This window comes from Mesocricetus auratus, unplaced genomic scaffold (assembly GCF_017639785.1).
Source record: "Mesocricetus auratus isolate SY011 unplaced genomic scaffold, BCM_Maur_2.0 Super-Scaffold_100009, whole genome shotgun sequence".
NCBI classification, from domain to species: domain Eukaryota; kingdom Metazoa; phylum Chordata; class Mammalia; order Rodentia; family Cricetidae; genus Mesocricetus; species Mesocricetus auratus.
Window position 1 is genome coordinate 69,594,496 of NW_024429193.1, and position 26,118 is coordinate 69,620,613.

Genomic DNA, 26,118 nt, shown 5'->3' on the forward strand with positions numbered 1-26,118 from the left:
TCAACAGATGTTACACGGCACAACTTAGGTATTTCAAATGGACAAGAAATTAGTATCAGAACAGTGTCTCAGGACTCAGGAAGTCCAAGAGGAACTTTCTCTCTAGTTTGTAGACTTTGAGGTGTACAAGATGAATCTAGAAAGTTCACAACTGTGGAAAATGAAGACTTGGGTTGATTGGGGAGGGGAGGCCGGGGCCTTGATGACTGATTGCTGTAACACTGGCCTTCTCACGGCGGTGGCAGCTTCATGTTCTGCTGCAGGATGCTTTGGTGCTGTGGGAATTCGGCCACTTTGCCACCACCGTGGTGGTCCTTGGATCCACCACTCCATTTGAACTACTCACACCGCTCATATTGACTTTTGCTACAAATCTTCAGATGGGGGTGCTTCAGGGTATTTAGGCACACATTCTATTTTAAGGCTGTATATTCAGTTTTCAAAAATTATTCCTGGAGGCCCAATTTTCATCTCTGTCCATCATGTAAGTGTCATGTCTTCCTCATCCTCTAGACCCCAGCTAACTATGCTGTCACCTACTCCTTTCTGGCCACTTTCTAGTTCTTCCAACAGTCAGAAATTTCAAGGGACTGTTACTCCTGAGCCTGTGGTGGCTGCCATCTTGAGTCACTGTCACCTGGAGGCTGGCCTCTTCTTCAGCCCGGAGTTAATTATTTTTAAAAGATAAAAGAAACAAATAAAAGTATGAGATTATATGTAACTAAATGCCAAAATACTCATACTTTATATTCAGTCTGCTAGTGAGAGAGCAACATGTTAATAATAATTACTGGAACTTCCTGAAAAGCAATGTGATTTTTGACACATGCATAAGTCTTTTCCAAAAGATAGGAATGAGGTAGAAGCAGTTTTACATTGGGATGAATTGTGATCTGGAAATTACAGAATCTCAGCTTGTTTTTTCCCTTGAGTTAGCTTACTGGTCTTCATTGGACATTTTAAGACATACGTTGGAATATACTTTGTTCTTATTCATCCAGTTTCCTTGATGAGGAAAAGGAACCCTTAGGACCTCCATGTTGATGATTGCATCTCATATTGATATTTTTGTGATGTGGAGTGTATGTTTATTCTTTCTTTAATAACCAACTACCAATTCATTCAAAATAGGGCCAATATAATCACATATGATTCTTACGGTAACTATTCCTATCACCATCAATATTTAATATGAATTTTCTTTCCATATTAATGAGATAAAATATTCCCACACACAATATTAATGAAATAGAAATGTAGCCAATTAGTAATGTCTTTGGAAATAATATACACGGTTCTGACTTTGTTCTGAAAATTTTGTAATGAGATACTAGGCTGTTATAAGTATATTTTGAGACGCTATCTCTTTTCTACCCTTATTCCTCCAAATAAAGAATTTAGCAACTACACCCTGAAATCTGCTACCATTGTTGCAAATAGTATTCTGGTGTGTGTGTGTGTGTGTGTGTGTGTGTGTGTGTGTGTGTGTGGCTTGTTTGAAGAAAGAGAAAAGACAATCACTTTTGAAGTTGGAGCTTTCTATGGAGCTCTCTCAAGCATGAGTTTGAGTTGCCAGGCACATGTGTATTTCTGGGAAGCGTTTGGCTATGTATGAAGAATAACAAGCTGCACCCTAACACTCCCAATACCATATGGCTTAGACTGAAGAAAGCAGAGGGCACAGAGGGAGAAATGACTACCATGTTGTGACTCACACATTCCAGATAGTCCACTGTCTCTAGCATTTGGCTTACTTTTGCTTCTCTTCTTCTTCTTCTTCTTCTTCTTCTTCTTCTTCTTCTTCTTCTTCTTCTTCTTCTTCTTCTTCTTCTTCTTCTTCTTCTTCTTCTCCTTCTCCTTCTCCTTCTCCTTCTCCTTCTCCTTCTCCTTCTCCTTCTCCTTCTCCTTCTCCTCCTCCTCCTCCTCCTCCTCCTCCTCCTCCTCCTCCTCCTCCTTCTCCTCCTTCTCCTTCTCCTCCTTCTCCTTCTCCTTCTTCTTCTTCCTTCTTTCTTTTTCAAGACAAAGTTTCTTTATGTAGCCCTGGCTGTCCTAGAACTCACTCTGTAGCCAAGGCTGGCCTTGAACTCACAGAGATCCACCTGTCTCTGTGTCCCCAAAGCTGGGAATAAAGGTGTGTGCCACTACTGCCAAACTTTAATTTTCAAGTACCTGGACAAGAGGCAGAGAATGGAACATTCATCTTCTTGACATCTGGTTGTGTTCCATATTGTGATTGTGGGTCTCTGGCATATATTTCCCTGTCTCTAATTAGGTTATCTGACTTGCTTTATCTCTTCTTTCTCTCTCGAGTTTTTTTATGCTATTGTTTCTGTATTCATGAGACATTTTGAATAGTCAGGCACCTGTCTTAAAAAAAAGTGTGATTGGGAAAGCATAAGCCAAAAGAGATGCATTTTTTTTCTAGAAAAGATAGACTCCTTAAGGGAATGGGACCAGAGATTATGCTGTGGCCAAAAAGAAGAATATAACTTTTTAGAAAGTGCTCTGGACTAGGGAACCAGAGACTTAATGTTGTGTTTCCATCAAAATTGACTTGTAAGCTCAGAGAGTTCGTTAAGGTATTTTCCCTCTGAACCACATTCTTCTGTCTTCCAAAAGGCTAAATGTAAATTCCCTCTGAGAACCAGATTAAAGTGTCTTAGGAAACAGCTTTCTTCCCTTTCTTCCTCCTTTCTTTTCTTGGAGGCAATTGGCAGGGTGTGTGTTCCTTCTTTGCTTTGAAGAAGAGTTTTTAAATCCTGGAATTGGAAAGTATCTGAAGTGTTGCAGTTTTTCAACCTCTGGATAAACTAGATGCTTTGATTTTCTTCATTATCATTCATCCTCTGAATAAAGGTGGTGGTTCTTTCTTGCGAATATCATGCTTGGGACAGTGAGGAAGTTGACTCAGAATCTGGTTTTATTGCTCAACACAAAGTTGCAAACTTAAATATTGATAAGTGTTAGCCAGGTAACAATCTAGGTGACATAAGGAGACCAAGAGCTGGGATCATAGGGAATATCAGAGCTATGGGAACAGGGAATCAATGCTCTACAAACATGGGGTTGCCACCGCCATAAAACATCAGCTGAATACAGTAAAATACAGCTACTTGTGGCAAAGAGCCATGGTCTTTAGTGGACTGTGTTCATCGAAAACAGGCATTTGTGTTACTAGGAAATACAGGTTGGGTAACTCATATATTTACAGTAAACATGACTATGGAAGTTTTCACAACCTGTTTTCCTCAAGTATGTGAGCCTGTAGCCTCAGTATTCTACTCTTCATTCACCTTTAAAAGCATACTCAAAATTTATTCTTGCAATTTTCCATTCTTATGATTAACCCCTTCTTGGAAATCTTTGCATTTGGATTGTCCTCCCACCTATAGAAGTACTTGTTTTTTTTAAATGTTTCATGTTGTCTTAAGTTTAGTTCTACAGCCACAAATAACTTTACCCATAAATCCAACTTGAGTCAGCACTAGATCTGTCCTCACATTTTCCCCTGACAGGGTTTGTCTGGCTGTCCTGAAACTCGCTTTGTAGACCAGGCTGGCCTTGAACTCACAGAGATCTGTCTGCCTCTGCCTCCTGAGTGCTGGGGTTAAAAGTGTGCACCACAGTGGTGATATATTATTTATGACTTATTAAAGCCACTAGAGATGAAAATGCAAAGCTAGCTACAGCCATAGAGCCAGGCAATGGTGATACACACCTTTAATTCCACCAGCCACACTAGTTAGCCATAGAGGCCAGGCAATGGTGGCACACACCTTTAATCCCAGGACTCAGAAGGCAAGAGCAGATGGATCTCTGTGAGTTCAAGACTACCCAGGGTGACATTAGACTGAATCAGTCTAAAAGAGAAACCTCACACAAAGGAGAACTCAGCACTTGGGACCCCACACCTTTAACCCCAGTTCTAGAGAGGTATATAAGATAGCAACAGGACATTCAGTATTCAGTCTCAGACACTCATTCTCCAGCCATGATGAGGACAAGGCAGCCCTTTCAGCATGAGTTAGAGGTAAGAACTAGTGGCCAGCTGCTTTGCTTCTCTGGTTTTTCAGCCTGAACCCCAATATCAGTCTCTGGGTTTTTATTATTTGTGTTACACTCCACTATCACCTGTCTGCCCTCACATTTTGTGGTTGGTGGAAAGGAGCAGTTGATCATTATTCCCTTTGTGACAAGCTTCATGCAAATCAAAAATAGCCAGCTTCCCCAAACCTGCATAAGTCTGCAGTTGTCTGTCTGTCTGTCTGTCTGTCGTTTGTCTATCATCTATCTATCTATCTATCTATCTATCTATCATCTATGTGTGTGCACATGCATGCACGTGCCATGGCACATGTGACGAGGTCAGAGGATAATTTGTAGGACTGATCTCTTCCTCAGCCGAGAGGGTTCTGAGTATTGAACTCAGGTTGTCTGGCTTGACAGCAAGTGCCTTTACTGATGAGCTATCATATCATGCAGGTCCAAGTCTGGAGGCTCTTATCATGGGCTATTTCCCAGTGCTCTGATAATTGTAATTACTTTCTTCTGGACTCTCTCCAATCTGTACACTAAAAGAAGTAATAATCTTGAACTCTACCCAGTCCTTCTCTGGGCTGATTGAACTGGCTAGATAATGCCACAATCTTATTGCTTTTTTCAGAGATCCCACATATTCAAGGTACAGTCTGTGACCTTAATATTTTTTTCCAGTTTTGGTAGTGCTGTAGCTAGGATTTCTTTGCATCTTATCCACACAATCTATTTTGCATTTCTAAGTTTGCCACCTTTTACTCACAGCTAATAAGACACTATCTTGTTTTTGATGGGCCATTCCTAACTAATTTGTCCAGTTTCTTGGAATACTATTATATTTCAGAAAAATTAGAAAACCGCCTACTTTATAGTCACAAAATGATTGATTTAGAATCACTCTTCCTTCTTTTTCCTCTAATTTTGTGATGTAGGATATCATGTAGCTGAATGTTTTCAATTTCATTTTGAAGTCATTGAGAAACAAAACAGCAAAACCCAATTGTTTTGGGCTAAGGAATCTGGATGATGGTGGTGCGTGCGTGTGTGTGTGTGTGTGTGTGTGTGTGTGTGTGTGTGTGTGTGTGCGCGTGTGTGTGTGTACATGTGTGTATTCATGTGCATGTGTGTGCATGTGCTTGTGTGCTGGTGTGTGTGCCTCTGTGAGAGTGCATGTGGGAGTGAGAAATTGATGTCTGGTGTCTTTCTTGTTTTGGTCTCTGTCCACTGTATTGACTGAGGTAGGGTCTCTCAGTTGAAGGCAGAAATCATTATTTTGGCTCATCTAACTAGCCATCTTTGCTTCCTGAGTGCGGGATAGGTAGGCCACAGCACCCACCAAGCTCTTATGTAGGCTTGGAATGTGAATGCCACTCTTCACACTTGCACAGCAAGAACTTTATCCACTGAACTCCAGCCCCTGTAGCTCACCCAAGGTCGATTAAGCCATGGTTTTCTGTGACTAAGTTTTCATATTTCTAGGTGTTTCTTAAAGTTCTGTGAAAGTTGATATATCACAGTTTCTTGTTTAGCTGTGAAAACTAAATCTGGCTAGTTTGGTACAATAGCTTGTGGGTAGTGGTTGCTTCTAGTGGAGAGAAGAAACCCCACGTGTTTAATACATGTATATAGTTCAGTGACACTTTAATTACATTTTTAGTAAGACAATAGGAGAAGCTTTATATTGAATATAAATAATATGGTATAACTATCATATAGCTAATATTTGTGTTGGACTTAGAGTATGTCTATTCTTTTATTTAGTAGTCAGTGTCCTGTTTAATATATTAACATAAGATGCATTTTTTTGTCATTGTCATTACAGGTATTGGAAAGTGACCATGAAGAGTGAAGAAGTTGCATTTTTAACATGATACTTGAAGTTAATGACTGCCTACAACATTTTCTTGAAAATTAGATATGACTTAGAAGTGTCAAAGGTTTATGATGTCATCAGTTTCCACAGAAAGCAAACTCCAGCAGGCTGTCAGCCTGAAGGGAGTTGACCCAGAAACATGCATGATTGTGTTTAAGAACCACTGGGCACAGGTAATAAATGACCTCCATCCCTCTGCTGGTCTCAATATCCCCCCAGCTTCTGCTCACTGAGCCAAGATTTCCTACTCAGTGACAGAGAGCTAGCTTTCTAGAAACACTGGGTAGGACATACCCAGTCAGTCAAGAGAAAAGCAGATTTTTCTTCCTGTTTTCCTGTAGTATGTATCTGATTAAAAACACTGTTTTCACAAAGGAATTACTTATGGAGCACTTACTATATACTAGATTGAGTACATCAAATCTTCTATATCATTTAATCTTCTCTAGAAACCAACAGGGCAGTTACTAGAGAATGGAGAATTATACAGGTTAAAGGACTGTCTGAAGGTTCTACAGTCAGTGAAGTACCAAGCTAGACCTTGGGACTCAGACCTCACACGGGTCTGACCTTAGTACTCTGCCATCGTTAGGCCTGTGGACTCCACGCAATGTAAGGAGAGCGAGCTGCCTGGCTATGCTGTGTCCTTATCGTCTTTACTTAGAACATTAGTTTCTATAAATGATTCATTTAGCTCTTCTCTGATCTGCTGGTGTGGATAATTAAGGGATGAATGTTTAGAAAATTTATCAGTCTGCCCCTTTCCTCAGGGAGCTTGAAGGTAGTAAAATAAACAAAATTGGAATTCTTTACTACTTGTCCAAAGTTATACTCCCCAGGTGAGCTGGTAAGTGGCTATTTATGTGACAGTTTTTTAATGACTACCGGGTTCCTTCTTGTGTCCAGAAACAACACATGGGTTAAAGCCCTGAACCTATAAATCACAGCAATTATAGGGGACACAGTTTAGATCAAAAGGGGCAAAATCAATTCTGTTTCTGGATTATTCACACCTTGTAGTTGCTTTTCACGATCCAATGTAAAGCTTCCATGATTTTCCCCCCTGCTTTTCCATTACTCTGAGTTATTGTTCAGATTTTAATGGATTTACTATGGGCTTTGAGGACACCTCTAATATGGTGAAAGAAAGAAAGTAATTCATGGTTATTCTTAATAATTAGATAACTGCCTTTAGCTTTGTATCTTTTAAAGCATTTTAAAGCAATGGCTCCGAAGTCGGCTAGTGAACCCCACGAGATGTTGCCAGCAGTCCTCACAAGGCCTGCCTCTATCTTTGCCTGTTTGAACCATTTATTATGTTGTGCTTATTCCATGTACAGTGTATCTGTGTATTACTGTGCATTACATGCTGGTCTATTTGTTTTACTTAATTATTTATGCCCTGTTTTTGAGTGGATTGCCACACTGATGGCATTTTCAGCTTGTCATTCATTTGATGGGGTCTACCTTTGGAATGTGAAATCTATGCTCTGAGGTTCACTGTGTTTGCATATTCTACACTTGATTATGAAAATTCCTTCTGAGGTTACTGCAATGTGATCTTTGGCTTTCTGTGCTGCTCTTAGAGACACAGACACATCACTGACCTCTTGACTCTGTGTACGTAGATCATCTCACCTGCTCAATCTGGTCTGTTTCTCCAAAGCAAGTGGAGTGCTGCTAGAGTGTCCTTCTTCAGGAATGTGTCTGCCTTCTTTTCACATTGTCAACAGTAAATATTGGTCCCAGGATCCTATTAGTCATCTCCATATCCAGGATGGATGCTTCAGCATTATCAGACATTGTGGGTTATCTGAAGCACAGTGCAGATGCTTAGCACCCTCCTGTTGAAATATATTGAGCTTAATATTAGAATATCTTGTCAGAGTTGGAATGATGTTAGTCATTAAACAATTCCCTTTATAAAGTGTGAGCTTGTCTTATAATAGTTCAGCCATTTCCTTAACCTTGATTTGATTTTTTTAAGAATGAAAAGAAAGGTCTTTTAATTAATTTCTTTAGACTTAGCTTTTCATCCTAAATAAATCTGGAAAATGCTTCTAGTCTCTGTCTGCAGAGGCTCTGTGGACCTTCCTATAAACTGTAGGAATGAAATACTGGTTGGGAAATAAATGCATGATGCATGTGGGTATCTAAGTGGCTGTTTTCCCGCAGAGGCTGAGTTAGCCAACAATTCAAGTGCATCCCTCGAGCATCCTAGGTGGGATAGCTACAGGAATTAAGTCAAGAAAAAGGTCTGTTATGTGTGGGAGGGGTGAAGAAAGTCATAGTTTGGGCAGTTTGGCTGTGGAAAAAATTCTGTCAGATGAAGGGAACATTTTAAGAGGGATGTTGGTAATAAATGCTCTGTTTGGCTTTTTTGTTGGTGAAAAAGAAGGTGAGGAAGGCAAGAAATGAGGGCAAGGCAGAGATGTGGGCTGGGAGTGAGGCCTTCAGCTGTCAGGAGGACTGGCTGTTGCGCGTTCCTCTCTGGACTTGCGTGCCTTGGCTCTTCAGTGTAGCTTCTCCTGGTGGGGTGAGTAAAGGCAAACTCAGGGGAAACAAGCTAAACTCTGATATGCAATCCCGTACCTGCTGTGACCCCCCACTCCTCCAAGGCTACCAAGACAACCTGAGAAGCCTCTAGGAAACATGGCATAGCCAGAACTGACAGCCACATTGTGTTTACTGGGGTGTGCCATTAACTGCTCAGTATACTTTTGTATACCATAAATTAGGAAAAATGAAGGCAGCAAAAGTTTGCGCTATCTAGAATTTATCTTTGTTAGGATACTTCAGTATAAATTCAGCATAACTGACATGCATTTGACAGGCTCCGTTGTACTATTTATGAGTTGCTTCTATGGAAGAACTTGAATTACAGAGCTAACATGCAGAGAGAAGGGTGACTGCTTTCTGTCTTGGCCTTTACTGTCAAGGGCAGCTAGTTCTACAACTAGCTTGGCTCATATTCAAGGCAGTCCATCATTCCAGTGGTGAGGCCTTGGGTGGCCTGGTAATGCACTTGAATTTCCAAAATCCCCTGGACTCAATGTCATGATAGAAGGATGCCAAACAGACACCTAGGAGTATCCTTCTTCTTAATAGTGACATTGGGGAATGCAGATTTAGAAGTTGGACCTGGTCCATGCTTCCTCTCACCTTCTTGAGTGCTCATCTTATATCTTAAGTCACTAGAACAGTAGACCTAAAATCCAGATCTATCTGTTATCCCTCTAGTTGGACTTTCCTGTAGCTTATGCCCACCTGCAGGCCAGGATGGCACAGACACTTCCTTAGATCCTAGCTTCTGTGACTCCAGAAGTGAAGTGTTTGGCATTTGTGTCCATCATCATCCTTGGCAAATGTGCTGTGACTTCGTGCCTCTGTGCCCGCAGTAGTTGCTGCTCGTTCTGCTTGAATATTCCTTTTCTGGTTAAATGCTGCTTTCTAAGCACTCACTGGGGACACCATTCCCCCCACACTTGCTCTCTTTCATGTTTGCACTCTGTGCCCACCAGCCCTGCAAGCTTCCTTTGACTGTTGCATCAGACTCCTTATATGACAGTGGCGTTTGTAACATCTTCTCCCCAGCATCATTGTGAAGCCCCTCCGTATCAGAAGCTATTAGTCATGTATTTGTGTTCCTAGTGCTCACAACAGAGTATGACACATTGTAGTATGACATCTCAATAAGCTACTGAACAGCAAGGCAGGCAATAAGAAACACAACTTTAGAAGACCCAGGCAGTTTAGGAAGCCACTTTAAACATGCTCTAATTTTAAAACACTGTATAGTATGCTTCTAGGAAGACCTTTGGACTTACCTTCAGGGATAAGGACAAGTATGTACTTGTGTTAGATTTTTATAGATGTTTGGGTAAACAACTTATAATATGGCAGAGTATTGTTTTTATCTCCTCGCTGTCTTTTTAATAAATTGTTCAAGTAAACTGGCTGCAAAATTATGCCATCTACCTACTGGTTACTGTTTATGACATGCTTAAACTTTGTGACTACATGGACCTTGTAATAGTTATTGTGTCCTTACTTTTTTAAGCAGGAGAATGAGGGGGGTGCATTGGAGGAAACTAGTCAAGGTGGTGTATGTCTGTGTGTCCGTATTTCTAGTACTTTAGCAGCATTAAGCAGAAAAATCAAGAGTTCACACTCATCCTAGGTCATTTAGTGAGTTCCAGGCTAGATTGTCTACGTAGCAAGACCCTGTCTCGAAAAATAAACAATAAAGCAAAAAGAAATGCATTCTCACCCATCTAAAAAAGTCTAGGTCTCCTTTTTACCAAAAATCCTGTACTCCAAAAAAGCTGTTCTTTAAAGTTTTCTTTGTTTATTTATAAAAGCATGCTTATACTGTGTGACTATATGGACCTCTCTCTATTATATACAGAGGAAATAAGTTTTTAAAAGTTAAAGAAAGCTGGGCATGATGGTACATATTTATAATGCTAGCCTTAGGTGACTGAGGCAGGAGGATCATGAATTTAGGGCTAGCCTGGACTAATAGAGAGAGACCCTGTGCAAAAAAGCAAGCCAGCAAGTATCAGGACCATAGTACAGTATGATGCTTGAGGAAGAAAGTACAGTGCTTTTCATTTACCTCTAAGAAAGGATGGCAGTGAGAAAAAATGGAGCCGTATAGATTGTTTATGCCAAATACCTTCCCACCATAGAGAAAACTAGAGGGTGGGTTTCAGGTCCAGTACATGATGTACAGCTCTGAGGACCCTCAGTCCATTAAAGAATATAGAACATAATGCATGGATTTGACATGTGTATTGCATTTTATTTCCTTGCTCTGTTTCGCTTTGCTTTCGGTGTTTGTCTTGTCACAGACTAAATGACAAAGAACACTAAGAGCCTTGGGGAGATGGAAAGTTTAGAAAGCCCTGATTAATCTTTTGAATATCTTAGAAAATTGATGTCTGCCAACATTTTAAGTGCTTAGTCCCTTTCCAGCTTTACAAGTGCCTCAGACTTGACAGCTGGAAGTGGGCGAAAGCCCTGCTCCCAAGAGAGGCCCATCAGCTGGTGCTTCAAGGTGAAAGCCTGCTGTAGTGTCTGCAGCTCTCTGAGCGCACTCATAAGTCTGTTTGTGACGAGGCTGAGGCTCAGGTTCTGTTCAGTATTTTTACTTAAATCCTTCTTCCTGTGTTCTCTTCATAACTCTTATTTATCTTTAAAAAAACTCTTATGTATCTTAAAAAGAGTCCTGACTGAGGTATTGTTGACTTGACACAAGGTAGAGATACTTGGAAAGAGGGCCTCACAATCGAGAAAATGCCTCTGTAACACTCGTGTAGGCAAATTTCTAGTACCTCTTCTTAATGATTGATGTAGGGAGGCTCATGTATCATGGGCAGTGCCAACCCTGGATCTGGTCCTGGGTTGTATAAGAAAGCAGATTGAGCAAGCCATGGGGAGCAAGCCAGTAAGCAGTGTTCCTGCACGGCCTCTGCATCAGCTCCTGCCTCCAGGGTCCTGTCCTGACTTCCTTCCCTGACTTGGATGATGAACTACAAATTGTAAGATGAAATAACCCATTTCCTCTGCAAGTTACTGATAGTCATGATGGGTTTTTTTATTACTGCAACAGAAACCCTAAGACAGTGTGTATTAATTATACATAGTAGTGAGTTTCATATATGTAGTATCATGCATTTTTATCATATCACCTCTTACCACCCTGTTCTGTTCTCCTCCTACTCCTATTGACTCCTGCAGAAAAACTTGTTTGAATAAAACAGTAGCATAAACAAATAATTAGAAAGCATCATCAGGCACTTTATGTCCACTTAGCAACACAGCAGTAGCAGTTTCTCCAGTAGGGTTTGTGTCTTCAGCCTCCCCCTTTTTTTGAACAAGGTCTCATGTAGATCACATTGGCTTTGTAGTCTTGGTCCTCCTGCCTCTACCTCTCAAGTGTTGGGGATATAAGTGTGCACTACCACACCCTGCCTTTATCATATTTTAAAATCTCAGATTCAGACAAGCCCAGGCAGCTTCTGACTAGAGCTGATTTTATGCAAGTGGATTAAGTAAACACATTTTACAAGGGGATTATAGTTTTAATATGAGAAGAAATAAAGCCAGGCATGGTGGCACATGCTTGTAATTCCAGCTACTTAAGAAGACGACAAATTCAAGATGAACTTGAGCTACAGAGCAGTTCAAGGCAAGCCCAAGCAACTTAGATTCTGTCTTAAAACTCAAAACAAACAAACAGCATCAATAACAAAGCGAAAGACTGAGGTTGTAGCTTTTAGCTGTAGAGCACATGCCCACCACAAAGCAGGGCCCTGACTTCAATCTCCAGTTCTGAAAATAAGGGAAGACAGTCAGGCAGGCAGGAAGGAGAGAGGGAGGGAGGAAGAGAGGAGGGAAGGAAAGAAAGCAGGTGGGCAGACAGGCAGGAAGGAGAGAGAGAGAGAAGGGAAGATGGAGGGAGGGAAGGAAGGAGGAATGGAAGGGAGGGAGGAAGGAAGACAGTGTGAGAGCAAGCAGGCAGGGGGGCAGGGGGACAGGAGGGCAGGAGGGCAGGAGGGCAGGAGGGCAGGAGGGCAGGAGGGCAGGAGGGTGGGCATTTATGTGGTTAGTCGACTTGTGGCCCTGGTAAGTCCCTGTAGAGACAGGTACTCAAGGGATGCCCTAAGTGGAAAGGCTCAGCCATTGAGTAATAACATGGGTACAGTGGGAACAACTCCTGTTGTAGTTATTCGGTACATACAGTATAATTTGGCCATGACAATCAAATCCTCCTTCCCTTTCTGTGCAGTGGAAAATGTTGCTTAGTAACTTAAGTTTTTACACAATTGCCACTTTAAGTTAGCATTCCAAAAGTTTTAGAACTCTGGGTTTTCTTCATGTGGCTTTCTTGAAATAATTACGCTTTAGCCAAAGTGGCATGATGACCTGTGTCTGGAAGGCATAGACCAATGATAAGATGGATTGAAGCAGGTCTCCTGGGAGACAAACACTTGCACTTATCACAAAGGATGATCTCTTGTTAGCTCGAGGTAAAATTATGTGATTAATGTGATCCTTTCCTTTGTTTTCTATTTGGAATTCATCAACCTCTAACATTCAGGTTCATTATCACTGACTCATGGGGCCATATTAGAAACCATGGGTAGGGATATCGTATGAAAGAAATAGGCTATTTTAAAATCCTATCCTTAATAGAACTCCAATCTAAAGGTCAAATGGCTTTGAAATTTGGTTAAGTCATTGTTTACAAGGTTTATTTTGTGTTTACTTTTGAATTATGTTAATTTATACACGGAACTAATATGATCCAGACTGATAGTCCACCACCCACACATGTAGTGATATATTATGATTTATTAAGGCTTGACTGAGGATTCAGAAAGCAAAGTCAGCCACAGGCCATAGAAGTCAGGCACACACCTTTAATCCTAGCAATCAGAAGCTAGCAGGTGGTAGTAAACACCTTTAATCCTAGGACTCAGGATTAAGAGATAGATGGATCTCTGTGAGTTCAAGGACACCCAGATCTACACAAGAGTGAGTTAGTCTAAAAGAGAATTATAGCTCACACCTTTGATCCCAACATTAGGGAAGTACATAAGACAGAAGCAAGGTCTCAGAGAGGCATTCATTCTACAGCTACACTGAGGAGAGGCAGCAGTGAGAGACTTGGTGAAGAGCTCGTGCTTAGATCAGCCCTTTCAGCCTGAGCTAGAGGTGAGAGCTAGTGGCCCACTTCTTTGCTTTTCTGATATTCAGCTTGAAGCTTGAACCCAGTCTCTGGGCCTTGTATTAGTTTGTGTTACACACACACACCCTAGAGAGGAGAAACTTGTCTAGTTATGATCAGTACATTTATCATTTTTAACTGAACTGGTTTACTTCATGGATGTGGACTTTTATGTGCCAGTTAGTTTATTAAATATGATTTACAGGTTAATGCAGTGGACTTGTCTTGTAAAGGAGATGTTCACAATGTATACTTTGCTTACTTTTAGTCTCTCCTGCTGTGACTCTTCGGGCCTTATTAGTTGAGTTTTCCCTTCTGATTGGACTCTCCAGACTGATGGTAAACACCTGAGAAGGGGCGTGTATAACATAGCAGGTGGCCACAGCAAGGGCTAAGTCTGCAGGAGACACGTGCAGCTTCACCAGCCAGCAGTCTGGAGGTTGGAGTCAGTGTAGTGTTTAAAACTAGGCAGCAAGCAGAGAGACTGGAAACAAGAGTGTAAGGGTCTGATAGCAGTGACATGAGGACAGAGCACAGAAGGAAGAGACAAGGGAAGTCCAAGTCCCACCAGGGGTCAGGCTGCAGCAACTGAGAGGACCATGCTACCTTTGGAAAGAACTCTTTGGCATTTCAGTGCAGACCGAGTTCCTGTCTGGAAGCTTCTAAGGCTCCCGCTAGGGTCAGAGCCAATTCCAGGTGTGGCTTCAGAACCCATGTGGAAAGCTGGTTACAGGTTTGTCTACTGGCAGGGAAGGGAAGGAAGGAGGGGGAGCTGGGAATGGCCTACTGAGAAGTGAGGCTCAGTATTTGTAACAACACGGGCACAAAGGCAGTCAGCACTTGCTAAACGTGGGTGCTCTGTGACTCACAGCCTTGGTTATAACACACCCATTTCCCATGCAGCAAGACTGCTGGCCAGGGCTGGGAGTGAGTTCAGAGGATCCAAGGTGGATCTGCCTTCCAGGTTGTAGCAGGTTATTAAAATTCTGCTCTCAGGGTTCTCTGCCCACTTACCCAGAACGCTGTCAAAAGGAGCTGTCCTAGCTCAGGAGAGCTAACTTACCCATCTAAAAACTACAAAACGGGGGCTAGAGATGGCCCAGTGTGTAGGAGCACTACTGCTCACGCAGAGAACTCAGTTCCTAGCATCCACTCAGGTAGCTCACAAGTGCCTCCAACTTTGGCTGTAGGGGAGCTGACGCCTGCGGACCTCCACAGGCACCTGCTTGCACATTCACACACCACACAGATACATAATTTAAAATGTAAATTAAACACCACAAGTGACTATGCAGTTTCATTTTGCCATAAAGTTCTCTGTTCTCCTCCCTCCCTCCCTCCCTTCCTCCCTTCCTCCTTCTCTCAGGAACGGGGACTCTTTATGTATCCCTGGCTCGTTTAGAATTCATTGTATAGACTATGCCAGCATTGAACTGCCTGCCTTTGCTTCCAAAGTGCTGGAGTTAAAGGTATGCGGCAAGTGCTCTGTAGTTTTGTGGGTTTGTTTATTTGTTTGTGTTTTTATTCTTTGAGGGTCTGCCACCCAGCTCCCAAAAAATACATAGAATGTTATTTTAACTTATGAATGCCCCGTCTTAGATTTGCCTCTACACTTTTATCTTTCTCTATTCTATATGTCTTTCTTTCCTTCTTACTCCATGGCTGGCTGGGTGGCTGGCCTCTGGCATCCTCCTCTCCTCCTTTTCTCCTCCTTCTTCCCCCTCTCATTTATTCACGTTGCCTGCCAGCCCCACCTATTTCTCTCTTCTGCTCAGCTATTGGCCATTCAGCTCTTTATTAGATCAATCAGGTGTTTTAGGCAGGCAAAGTAGCACAGCTTCACAGAGTTAAACAAATGCAACAAAAAAGAATGCAAAACTTCTTTGCATGATTAAGCAAATATTACACAGCATAAATGAAAGTTATACATTTTAATATAATATCCTACAACAGATGCTTAGCTCAGTTCTTTTTTTTTTAAGATGTTTTCTAATAGGATTGGGAATGTAGCTCAGTAGTAGGGTTCTTGAATTGGAATCAATAATATGCATAAATACATGTTAATTGGTGAGAAGGAAGTGATTTGTGGTTATATGAATTGTTTTCTGTATATTGTACAAATATATTAGATACACAATAAATATTTGCTTAAATGTGTATAAATGTATGTACTTATTTATAAATGTATATTGCTTAGGCATTCTAGAGAATTGGATTTTCAATAATGTTATATCTCAGAATTTTCCTCTTTTTAGACATTAATACAAAAATTTTTACTTTCATTTTTTATTTATAGTATAAACTCACAGCAAAAAACTAATTGATCTTAAAATCTAATTTTTCTTTGTTCCTTCCCCTACCTTCCCTCCCTTTTTGTCTTGTTGGACAGGAACTCGCTGTATATGCCATGCTGGCCATGAACTTGTGGTCCACTTTCTAAGTGTTGGGATTACAGGCTTGCGCTATTGCCCAGCCTTGTTTGCTTTTCTTAATTTTTTTTCTGATTTGTTTTATGCATATGAGTGTTCGCCTGCATGTAGGTGTGTGCATTGTGTGTACTTGGTATCTATACAGACCAGAAGAGGGTGCTGGACTTCCTGGAACTGAAGTTGCATAGGACTGTGAGCTGCTATGTGAATTTAGGGAACTGAACCTGGATCCTTTGCAAGAGCAACCAGTGCTCTTAAGTGATGAGCTATCTTCTAGCCCCATGTTTGCTTTTTAGCAAATTATTTACAAACATATGTAAATAATATGTGTGTGATATTAAGATTCACTTACATTACAGTAGTTATATTGTATAGTGAAGTATCTTGGTTATAATTCTCTTATTCTTGACCATCTGGATCATTAGTATTTTTATTTCTCATTATTGGAAAAGAGTGTTGACACAAACATTTTCTGCATTTCCCCTCAAATCAGATTAGTCAAAGGGCAAGAACAATTTCATAACTGTTGGTACACATTGCCAGATTATTTTTTTGAGAGACTGAGGTGATTTGGCATGCCACTACCCATATATAAAGCAGTCTCAGGTTTAGACAGTTTACAGTCTGAGCAAAGTGAGAAATGTAATCACACTTTAGCTGGAGGCCTAGCTGTAAATATAGTTCTCACAGGTAGACTCAACACATAGACTTTGAAATCACAGCACTGACAAAGCACAAGCTGATTTGTCCTTCAGAACATAGAACCTTCAGGTTAGGGACTGTGGGGGCTGGAGAGTGTGTGGTGCTGAAGGGAAAGCCCAAGGTGGGACCAGTGTGTTGCTGTGTTCCTCTCTGTCGGCATTCTCAAATACACCGGAAATTCTGCAGCCCCTGGGAAGGTAGAGGGTCCTCTCAGGAGATAAAGGCAAGGAGGATGTCCCATGGCCACCCATCAGTGGGCCACATATTATTTGGGTAGCTGCTTAAGAAATGCCCTTCCTCATGAAAAATGTCAACTCAAAAAGTGTTGGGGTCACTGTTTCCTTTGTGAAACAGTATTATCAACTTTATGATGAAAATTGATAGAGATCACAGATAGTGTGGAAATGCATTCATTCTGTCAGGATATACTTACCTGGTCCACACAGATTCCTTTCTCATGCTTTTGACAGGTGAGAAATGGAGACCTTTTCCTGAGAAATAATTTCCCTTATTACTCATGCATGCTGACATGACATTGTAGATTTTCCAGTTTCTGTAACAACTTGAAAAAACTGTTACCTAAATACAGAACATGTAACAACACATCATAAAACTGGGCCAGGAGGGAACAGACAAAAGCAAACATTGCATTATATGCTGTTCAGAAACGCAAACTGAAGCAAAGATAGAGTCATTGATAAAATGTCAGGTAGTTTAAAAAATACTAGGTGGAGTATTTTAAAGGGAGTAAATTGGACAGGATTATCATAGATATCCTATGTCACTAAGGTAAATGGAAATTAAGATATAAAATTGTTTACATTTACAGGCACCCAAGTAGAAATATCAGTGAGCAGTGAGGTCAGAAACTTCAGATTCCAGCAGTGGGAAGGAAAAGAGATAAGCCAAGGAAGTGGCATGACCTATACAGATACTGAACAAAATCTGTTTACCTTACCCATGTGCTAGGTAGTGTCTAATTTTGCTTCATTAACTATTTCAATCGCTATGTCCAAAACTTTTGTATCACTCCAAATTTAAGAAATTTATTTTGTAATTTATTATCTCAGAGAGGTATTTATTTATTTAATTACTTATTTTGGCTAAAAGAACAAGATGCTCATACTCCAGGTTTTGGTTCTTTCTGTTAGAAATCAATTCTGTTTGTGCTAGGCCTCCCGTTTCTCACTTTCTATTAATTGTTCCTATTGCTGTGTTGGTTGGAGAGGGAAGGTGCCTGTCCAAGTGGAGAAGTGAGTCATGGTGTTTGTCAAGCGCATGTAAGGATTTACATTGTTCTGCTGAAGTCTGCAGAACAACACCATTTATGGGAGAATATGGGTAGCCAGGTTTCCCTTTTCTTGTTTAATGCATTTGAAACTTAAAAGGCAATGTTATATTATAGATAGAGGAAAAGTAACTTGCTTTCTCTTTGAATACAAAAATAATTACTACTTTTGCATTTGGGGAGCCTTTCTTAACCTTTGTACTATTGGCATATTTGATAATTAGAGATATTTTGTATCCAATGGCTCTTGTGTTGTGCCAGTTTGGTAAAAACAGTGGTGGTGTGTTTTGGGAATTATGGTGAACAGCAATGGATGACAGGTGGTTGATATGTTGCAGGTTGTGAAGATCTTAGAGAAGCATGACCCCTTGAAGAACACCCAGGCAAAATATGGGTCTATCCCCCCGGATGAGGCCAGCGCTGTGCAGAACTATGTAGAACACATGCTGTTCCTGCTCATTGAAGAGCAGGCCAAGGACGCTGCCATGGGGCCTATTCTGGAGTTTGTGGTCTGTGAGAATATCATGGAAAAGCTCTTCCTTTGGAGCTTGAGACGGGAATTCACTGACGAAACCAAAATCGAGCAGCTAAAGATGTATGAGATGTTGGTCACCCAGTCATACCAGCCTCTGCTGCATCATAAGCCCATCCTGAAGCCCCTGATGATGTTGCTGAGCTCCTGCTCGGGGACAGCCACCCCAGCTGTGGAAAGGAAGCTCGTTGTCCTGCTCAACCAGCTCTGCTCCATCCTTGCCAAAGATCCATCCATTCTGGAACTTTTCTTCCACACCAGTGAGGACCAAGGGGCTGCCAACTTCCTCATCTTTTCTCTTCTGATACCCTTCATTCATCGGGAGGGCACAGTAGGTCAGCAAGCTCGGGATGCCTTGCTGTTTATCATGTCTCTTTCTGCTGAGAACAGCATGGTGGCCAACCACATTGTGGAGAACACCTACTTCTGTCCAGTAAGTCCATTTCCTGGCTGTGCTTTCCCCCATCTCACCCCTCTCCTCTCATGGGACAACCGTAAATGCTTTGTCATTTACTCCAAGTTGTACCTTCCATGGAAAGATGTGCAGAGGAACTTTCTTGGAGGCAACAGAGATACCCAAGTTTCAATGACAAAAGTTGGGTGGGCAGTAGCAGCTCAAAATATACCTCTAGACTTGTGACCATTTCTTGATTTACTTCTATTGTGTTGGGAACATATTTTTTTCTAATAGTATATGCATAGAGGTTGGTAAAACTTGTGCTTTTAAATTTCATAGCCTTTCAGGTTGATTTTGCTCCACCAAGTCAAGGCATGTGGTAAGATCCCCCACAGCTACTTTCACAAATTAACTTGCTTCTCAGAAAGACAATGACTGTTAGTTGTGGGTCTAAAGCGTTGATTTTATTTAAAAAAAAGAATACATATTTGCAGAAACAAAAAATTCTCTACTTCATATAGTTTCTTAATCCATGGCGTGGAAATAAGGTGGTATATGTTGGGGTAGTCAATGCCCAGTCAGCACCAGGAAAAGAGGGTTGCAGTACGGAGTTTTCAGGGGTTCATCGGTCTCTGGGTGATTTGGATGTTATCTTGATTGGGCAATAGCTATCAAAACTTTCTAAGCTAGGTGAACATTGCTATGGTCTGTTCTGTTTGTTAGTCTTTATAAATCATGTAGCCTTATGTATGTGGCATAGTTAGGAGAGTCCTGGTGAGTTTGTTAGCATAGGCAAAGCAAGTTGCTATGGGTAGATAAGATTTTTTGTTGTTGTTAGTAAGCACCATATGAATGATTTTAGATCAGGAGAAATGCACTTCCTAGAAGACATTTAGAAATGTATGTGGTGGGTGGGTGTGTCTGCTTAGCATGGAGATGTGATGTTCTTTTTTTGTTTGTTTGTTTTTGTTTTTGTTTTTCGAGACAGGGTTTCTCTGTATTGTTTTGGAGGCTATCGGTCCAGCCCAGCCTCGAACTCACAGAGATCCGCCTGCCTCTGCCTCCCGAGTGCTGGGATTAAAGGCGTGCGCCACCACCGCCCGGCTGAGATATGATGTTCTTAAGGAGGGATTCTCCTGCAGTTAGTGGTCACAGATCATAGGAACAATACCAAGTGCAGGCAAAGATGTGGAAATAGGAATTCATATATATTATGGGTGGGGATGCAAATTGGTATAGCCACTTTGGAAAACAGTTTGATAGTTTCTTTTCTTTTTAAAGTGGCTTGTTTGTTTATTTATTTGTTCATTTTTATGTGCATGGGTATTTTGCCTGCTTATATGTGTGTGCCTGCATGTAGTGTTTGTGGAGGTCAAAAGAGGGCATTCTATCCTCTGGACCTGAAGTTACAGGGTGTTAGGAATCACCCTGTGGGTTCTGGGAATCGAACCCAGGTCCTCTGGAAAAACATTCAGTGTTCTTAACCATTGAGCTATATTTCCAGCCTTGACAGTTTCTTATAAAACATGCTCTTATCATATGCTTTCTTTGGTATTACTCAAAGGAATTAAAACTTAAATCCAAACAAAAACCTGAACATGGATGTTTCTAGTTGCTTTACTCATATTTTTTAATTGTAGAAGCAACCAAGATATCACCTTTAGTAGGTGAATAAAATAGCTGATCCACCCAGATTATTACTCAACTAAAAGAAATGAGCTATCAAGTCATGGGAAGACCACGGGAACCTTAAACACCTAGTTGAAAAGACGGCAAACTGGAAAGGCTGTACACTGGCAGAGTCCCCTAGATGACATGTCAGAAAGGAAAAATCTGTGGCATCAGTAACAATGGAAGCATCTTCTGGAGCAGGCAGGCAAAACATGGGGGGTTTTTAGAGAAGTGAAAATATTCTCTGTGGTACTCTAATGTGAATACATGCCACTGTGTATTTATCCAAGGCCACAGAATATACAGCAAAGTGAATTCTTATTTGAACTGTAGACTTTGAGTAGCTATAGAGTATCCAAGTGTTTCAAGATATGGGAAAGACAAGAACTTCTGAGAAGATAAATTGATATGTGATTTAGGAAAGCAGTATAGCAATGGTTGCTAACATCAAATATTTGCATTTTGTCGCTCCGAAGCTTTATTTATAAATATTGACACAGGGATGTTCAGTTGAACAGTGATTTAAGGAAAATAAAAGTTGAAATATATGAAATGAAATATGTATATTAGCATATAGCTACAACTACATGTATGAAGACCAACAAATATAAAATCATGTTGCATAATGAATAAGCAGCAAAATGCTACCTACCATGTTAGCATTTACATACAATGTTCATAAAGCTTTAGAACTGTGTCTGACATTTTTTTGGACACATACAAAGTTTAAGTAAAAAACAAACAAAAAAACCAACCAACTAACCAGCCAAACAAAAACAAAAGCAAGAACAAGAATAATATGTATTAGCTTCAAGACTGCAGTTGGTCTTGAGGATGAAGAAAGGAAGAGGGATGGCAATGGGAGTGGGGGAGGGTTTGTTCTGTTTGTTGACGCCATGGATTGATTGAATCCAGACACTCATGCATGCAGTCATCACTAAGCCCCACACCCCGGCTGCTGCTGTGTCACGTTTTGTAAAACATACAGAGTGCTCTGAAGAAATCATAGAAGAACAATAAGGTCTGATAAGTATTGCTGGTAGTTTTCAATTCTATTATTTTCTGCTTATCTGTAATATTTCATAATCTAAAAATTAAAATCTATCAGGAGAAGAATGTGGTGTGGTTTTAATGTTTAAATTTCCATTAACTGTGTTTAAGCTGATTTCACTAATTGTGCTTTTATAAAAATGCACTTTAAAACATTGTACAGTTCATTAAAACTGGAGGGAAAACAACATTGCCAGCTGACCTTATTTGCTAAAATGGAAGACAAGTTTCTTGTGTTAGTTTGCCCCTCAGGATAGAGCCCATAATCTTATTTATACCCAGTTTTCCATAATTACATTTGACAACATAATTAACATAAAAGACCCCTTTATGTTGCAGATAAAAGCATACTCTATTAGCCAACCAGCTAAGGGCCACAATTGACAAAGAGCTTTCTCTAATTAGTATGATTGTCAAAGTGTGTTAGTATCAGGCTGTTGGAAGAATAATGACTCTCTTAGCAAATTGGACCTCTTTCGGAAACTTTGTCTTCAAAGTTGATAGAAAGAGCTGGCTGGTTCTGCTCTCTCATCTCTTGATTCTCAAGAAAAGAAGGAGAATACAGATGCCATAGAGAGCAATTTGATAGCAACAAATGGTTGGGCACTAAATAATTCCATTTCTCTTTTTGTTTTTTTAACCAAATGTTGATGGTTACGCTTAGACCATTTGTCACATATTGGAAAAGAGAGTAAACAGCCTAGTATACATAAATTAAGCAATGCAAATCAGAGCAGTTGACCTTCAGGAACAGAGCCACAGGGTTATTATCACATATCCAGAATGTATGAGGCCTTTTATTTTGGCGAGTTGTATCAAATGGTCTCTACCAGGTGTTTTGCTACTAGCTTCCCACCAAAGCCATCAGTTAAAAAATCTTCGTTTCTGCTAAAATTAACCTAGTACCATGGGATGTTTAAAGATTGACTTCAACGTGCTCACTGCTGTGTGCATGGCTTGCCCTTCCTCCATCACCATGAGCAAACCATTGCACTAATCTTTCGTGGGTTATTTTCTTTAATCCTTACAGTAGCTCATTTAAGTTTAGAGAGTTTAATAACCACCAGTTAATGGCAGAATCTGGCTCAAGACCACCTTTGTCTGATAGTAAAACTGCTTGTTGTAGCATTATCACACCAGACTGTCAAGTTACTGCTTTTCACTGCTGCTATCCATATGGTACTCTATGATAATTCCTCCCTCCCTGCCTCCCTGCCTCCCTCCCTCTCCCTCCCTCCCTCCCTCTTCCTCCCTCCCTCCCTCCCTCCCCCCCGTGTGTGTGTGTGTGTGTGTGTGTGTGTGTGTGTGTGTGTGTGTGTGTGTGTGTGTGTGTGTTCCCATGCAGCTAGGTTTGATGTCAGCTTTCCTCCTTGATCACGCTACCTTATCTTTCAGCTGAAGCTGGTTATTGCCATTTTGGCTGGTCTAGCCATCTAGCTTACTCTGAGATTCCTTGTCTCCACTTTCTAAGCACTGGAATTATAGCAGCCATACCCCCTTGGCTTTTGTGTGGGTGCTGGAAATCAGGACCCTGGCCTCAGACTTGTATAGCAAGAACTGTACCTGCTGAGTCATCTCTCAGCCCACAACAATTTTATTTGAGGATACTTATGGGAGATGATAAAAGTACTTGGTTAATATTAATGTATTGAGAATAAACAATGTTTTGTAATTTTGTGGTCTGAATCAATAAAAGGCCAAAAGAGTAGATGGGCATTGTATTTTTAATTACCCGTTGAATGCAGATATATGTGCCTTTTTATAATTTAGTTTTCAGTTTGCACAGTGAAATTTAAAAGTAAATCACTTTTGATGTTAGTTCTTGAACCTAAAAAACAAAACAAAACAAAACCTCTTACATGTCTGTTGCCTCTCTTGTCCTCTGGCCCTGCTTCCCGGGACCCACGGCATCCTCCAGGGTCTTGTTTGTGATCATTAACTTGGAGGCTGGCCTCTCCTTCTCTCCTGCCTGACTTGTTCCCCCTTTAAGCACCACCCTTGCCTATGCAAGGCTCACAGCCCATGTTCTAGAACTGTGTGTAATCTAGGTAAATGAATCTGAACTCAGAGCCTCAGAAGGGGACACAGTTGTTAATAGCTGTGAAGACTCACACTTCTGTCTTGAAGAATGTGTAGTACTTTTAATTCTGCAGAATATTTTTCTCCACTCTGAGGAAAATAGCTGGGCTATTTCCTAGCCCTATTTTATAGTGGCAGAAACATGATGGGGACACCCTGCCCTACCAGCTGTCACTTCTGCATGGGATGTGTCCTTCTGTCTAGGCAGGTTTCCTGCTGCCCACATCCCAGCCATGCCCTTTTGGAATACCCACTTAAAAAGTGAGTATTAGGTGTGTGTTATTTTTAATTACTGTCACTGATGTATGTAATTTGAAAATTAATGTTGCTGTAATTATATTGATATACTGAATACTTATTCCCAGCTTTTTAGTCAGACAAATTAGGCTTGTCTTTATGAATTCATCTTCAGAGCCTCAAAGTGGTTAAGAAACCAGGAGAACACAGAATTAAAGTCTTTGTTCTGTGGTTAATTTAGCATGAGTTAGCAAATGTAATTGACTTTTAAAATGTAGCATCAAGATTAGACTTCTCTTCTAGGAGGACTTTGGGCTCTATATGCCTTTGCCAGAGGTTTCTAATTTATAACAGACAAGTCATTTGGGTCACATTCAAAACTAGTATTAAAGTGATTTGTATGAGTATGTTGACAAGTAATTAAGTACTTTAAATAGAGGACATTTTCCTTAGGGACCACAGATGCCCTGATTTTTAAAGAGATAAAGGATCAATCTTGCTTACTGCTTTGTTTCCTATACTTAGCACCGGACCTGAAATTAAGTAGTCAGGATTTTTTTTTAATGAGTGAGTTAATGTATGAGTGAATAAAGGTTATTAGGAAATAGAACAAAGAAATATATCTGTTATCTCTAGTGTTGATATGGTCCATCTGTTTCTCTCATTGTCCTTTCTTTATAGTGTAGTCTCCTATACTACCATTTCAGCTCCTGGTTTCTCCTTAGGTTTCTTCGTGCTAAGACCTCTCAGGTTAGTACTCACTTACCACTGAATTCATTGTGTTACTCTTGGAAGGTCACATTCGAGAATCAACACATGTGACTGTATCAGTCATCCATATCTCCAGTGTAGATTGACGTGACCAAGTCAAATCAGAGAAGACAGATAGTAACTAGAGTGCATCAGAGGGTGACCGTCTCACCGAGGGGAAAGGAGAGGTAGCAGCAGGTCTCTGTTCCCCCTGGAGTTGGACATTTCTGGCTGCAAGGCTTCTTAGTCTTTTGTTCCCCATGCAAGGCTCTGTGGGTTATTCATCCTTCTCACTTTCACGGTCCTCCTTCCTCATCCTCTTTGGTTTTATGCTCAAGTACCACCTCCGCATGGATGGCTCTAGATAGTCACCTCTACCCAGAGCCCTCTCCCAGGCATCAGACCCCACAGCTTTCCATAGCGCTCTCCATCCAGTGTCTCACGAGCTTTTGTGCAGGCCACTGAACCCCACAGGGTGTGCAGGCCACTGAACCCCACAGGGTGTGCAGGCCACTGAACCCCACAGGGTGTGCAGGGCCTCTGAACCCCACAGGGCTTGGCTCATGTTTACCTTTGTTGGTGTGCTCAATCCTCTCTGCTCTGGGCGAGCTGGGCTTCTCAGTCCTGAGGATACAGTTTCTTCTTTCTCCATTCAGCTCTTGTACAGACTTTCCTCTGCTTGAAGTATTTTTCCTTCCATCACTCATTTTCTGGCTAGCTCCTGTTTACTTCAGCAGCCTAGACAGCACTTCTGAGACAGATTTCAGTTTTCATCCCCTACCCCCAAGTCAGAGTAAAGAGCATTTGCATATCAGCAGCATCCTAAATTTGCTTTCATGTGTTTTGAATGTTTCTGATGCTGTTATAATTTCTTGTTTGTCTCTCACTGGGCTGCGAGATGAATGAGGTATGCCACTATTTCTTTTCTGGGCCTGACTCAGAGTACTTTCCTCAGTTTCCATCCCTTTCAGTCGCTTCAGGGTCTATGCTAGAATGGTGTCTTTTGTAATTGACTTCTGTTTTGCTTTTGTTTTCCTTTCAATTTTAACTATTTATTTATACTGTGCATGCCTGTGAGTGTATGTGTGCGGGCATGCATGTGCTATGCATGGTGTGGTCTGGTATAGAGATGAGAGAATAACTTGCGGGAGTCAATTTTCCCCTACCCTGATGTGGGTCCCAGGAATAAGGTTGGTGGTGAGACATCAGGTACCCCTACCTCTGAGCCATCTTGCCAGCCCTACAGTTGACTTCTTGTGTGCCGTCTGTGTCATTCTGTACGTTTGTTAAGTCAGGGTTTCTGAGATGCTGCATAACTAGTGGAAGCCTCTGCCCCTGTG

General features: G+C 41.1%; 1 protein-coding gene across 3 annotated transcripts in view; it reads left to right on the forward strand.

The window, feature by feature from the left end:
* Fhip1a (FHF complex subunit HOOK interacting protein 1A) overlaps positions 1 to 26,118 on the forward strand; it is a 237,507-nt gene that overhangs the window by 146,811 nt on the left and 64,578 nt on the right. For 2 of the 3 annotated variants that reach the window (XM_021233104.2, XM_040752572.1), the window contains exons 3-4: positions 5,858 to 6,081; positions 18,401 to 19,027. In XM_021233104.2, coding sequence (XP_021088763.1) covers positions 5,977 to 6,081; positions 18,401 to 19,027 — 732 coding nt within the window. In that variant the 5' untranslated portion in view covers positions 5,858 to 5,976. Of the gene's footprint in view, positions 1 to 5,857; positions 6,082 to 14,250; positions 14,377 to 18,400; positions 19,028 to 26,118 lie in introns of those variants that run through there. The other variant, XM_021233107.2, reaches the window with a different exon arrangement.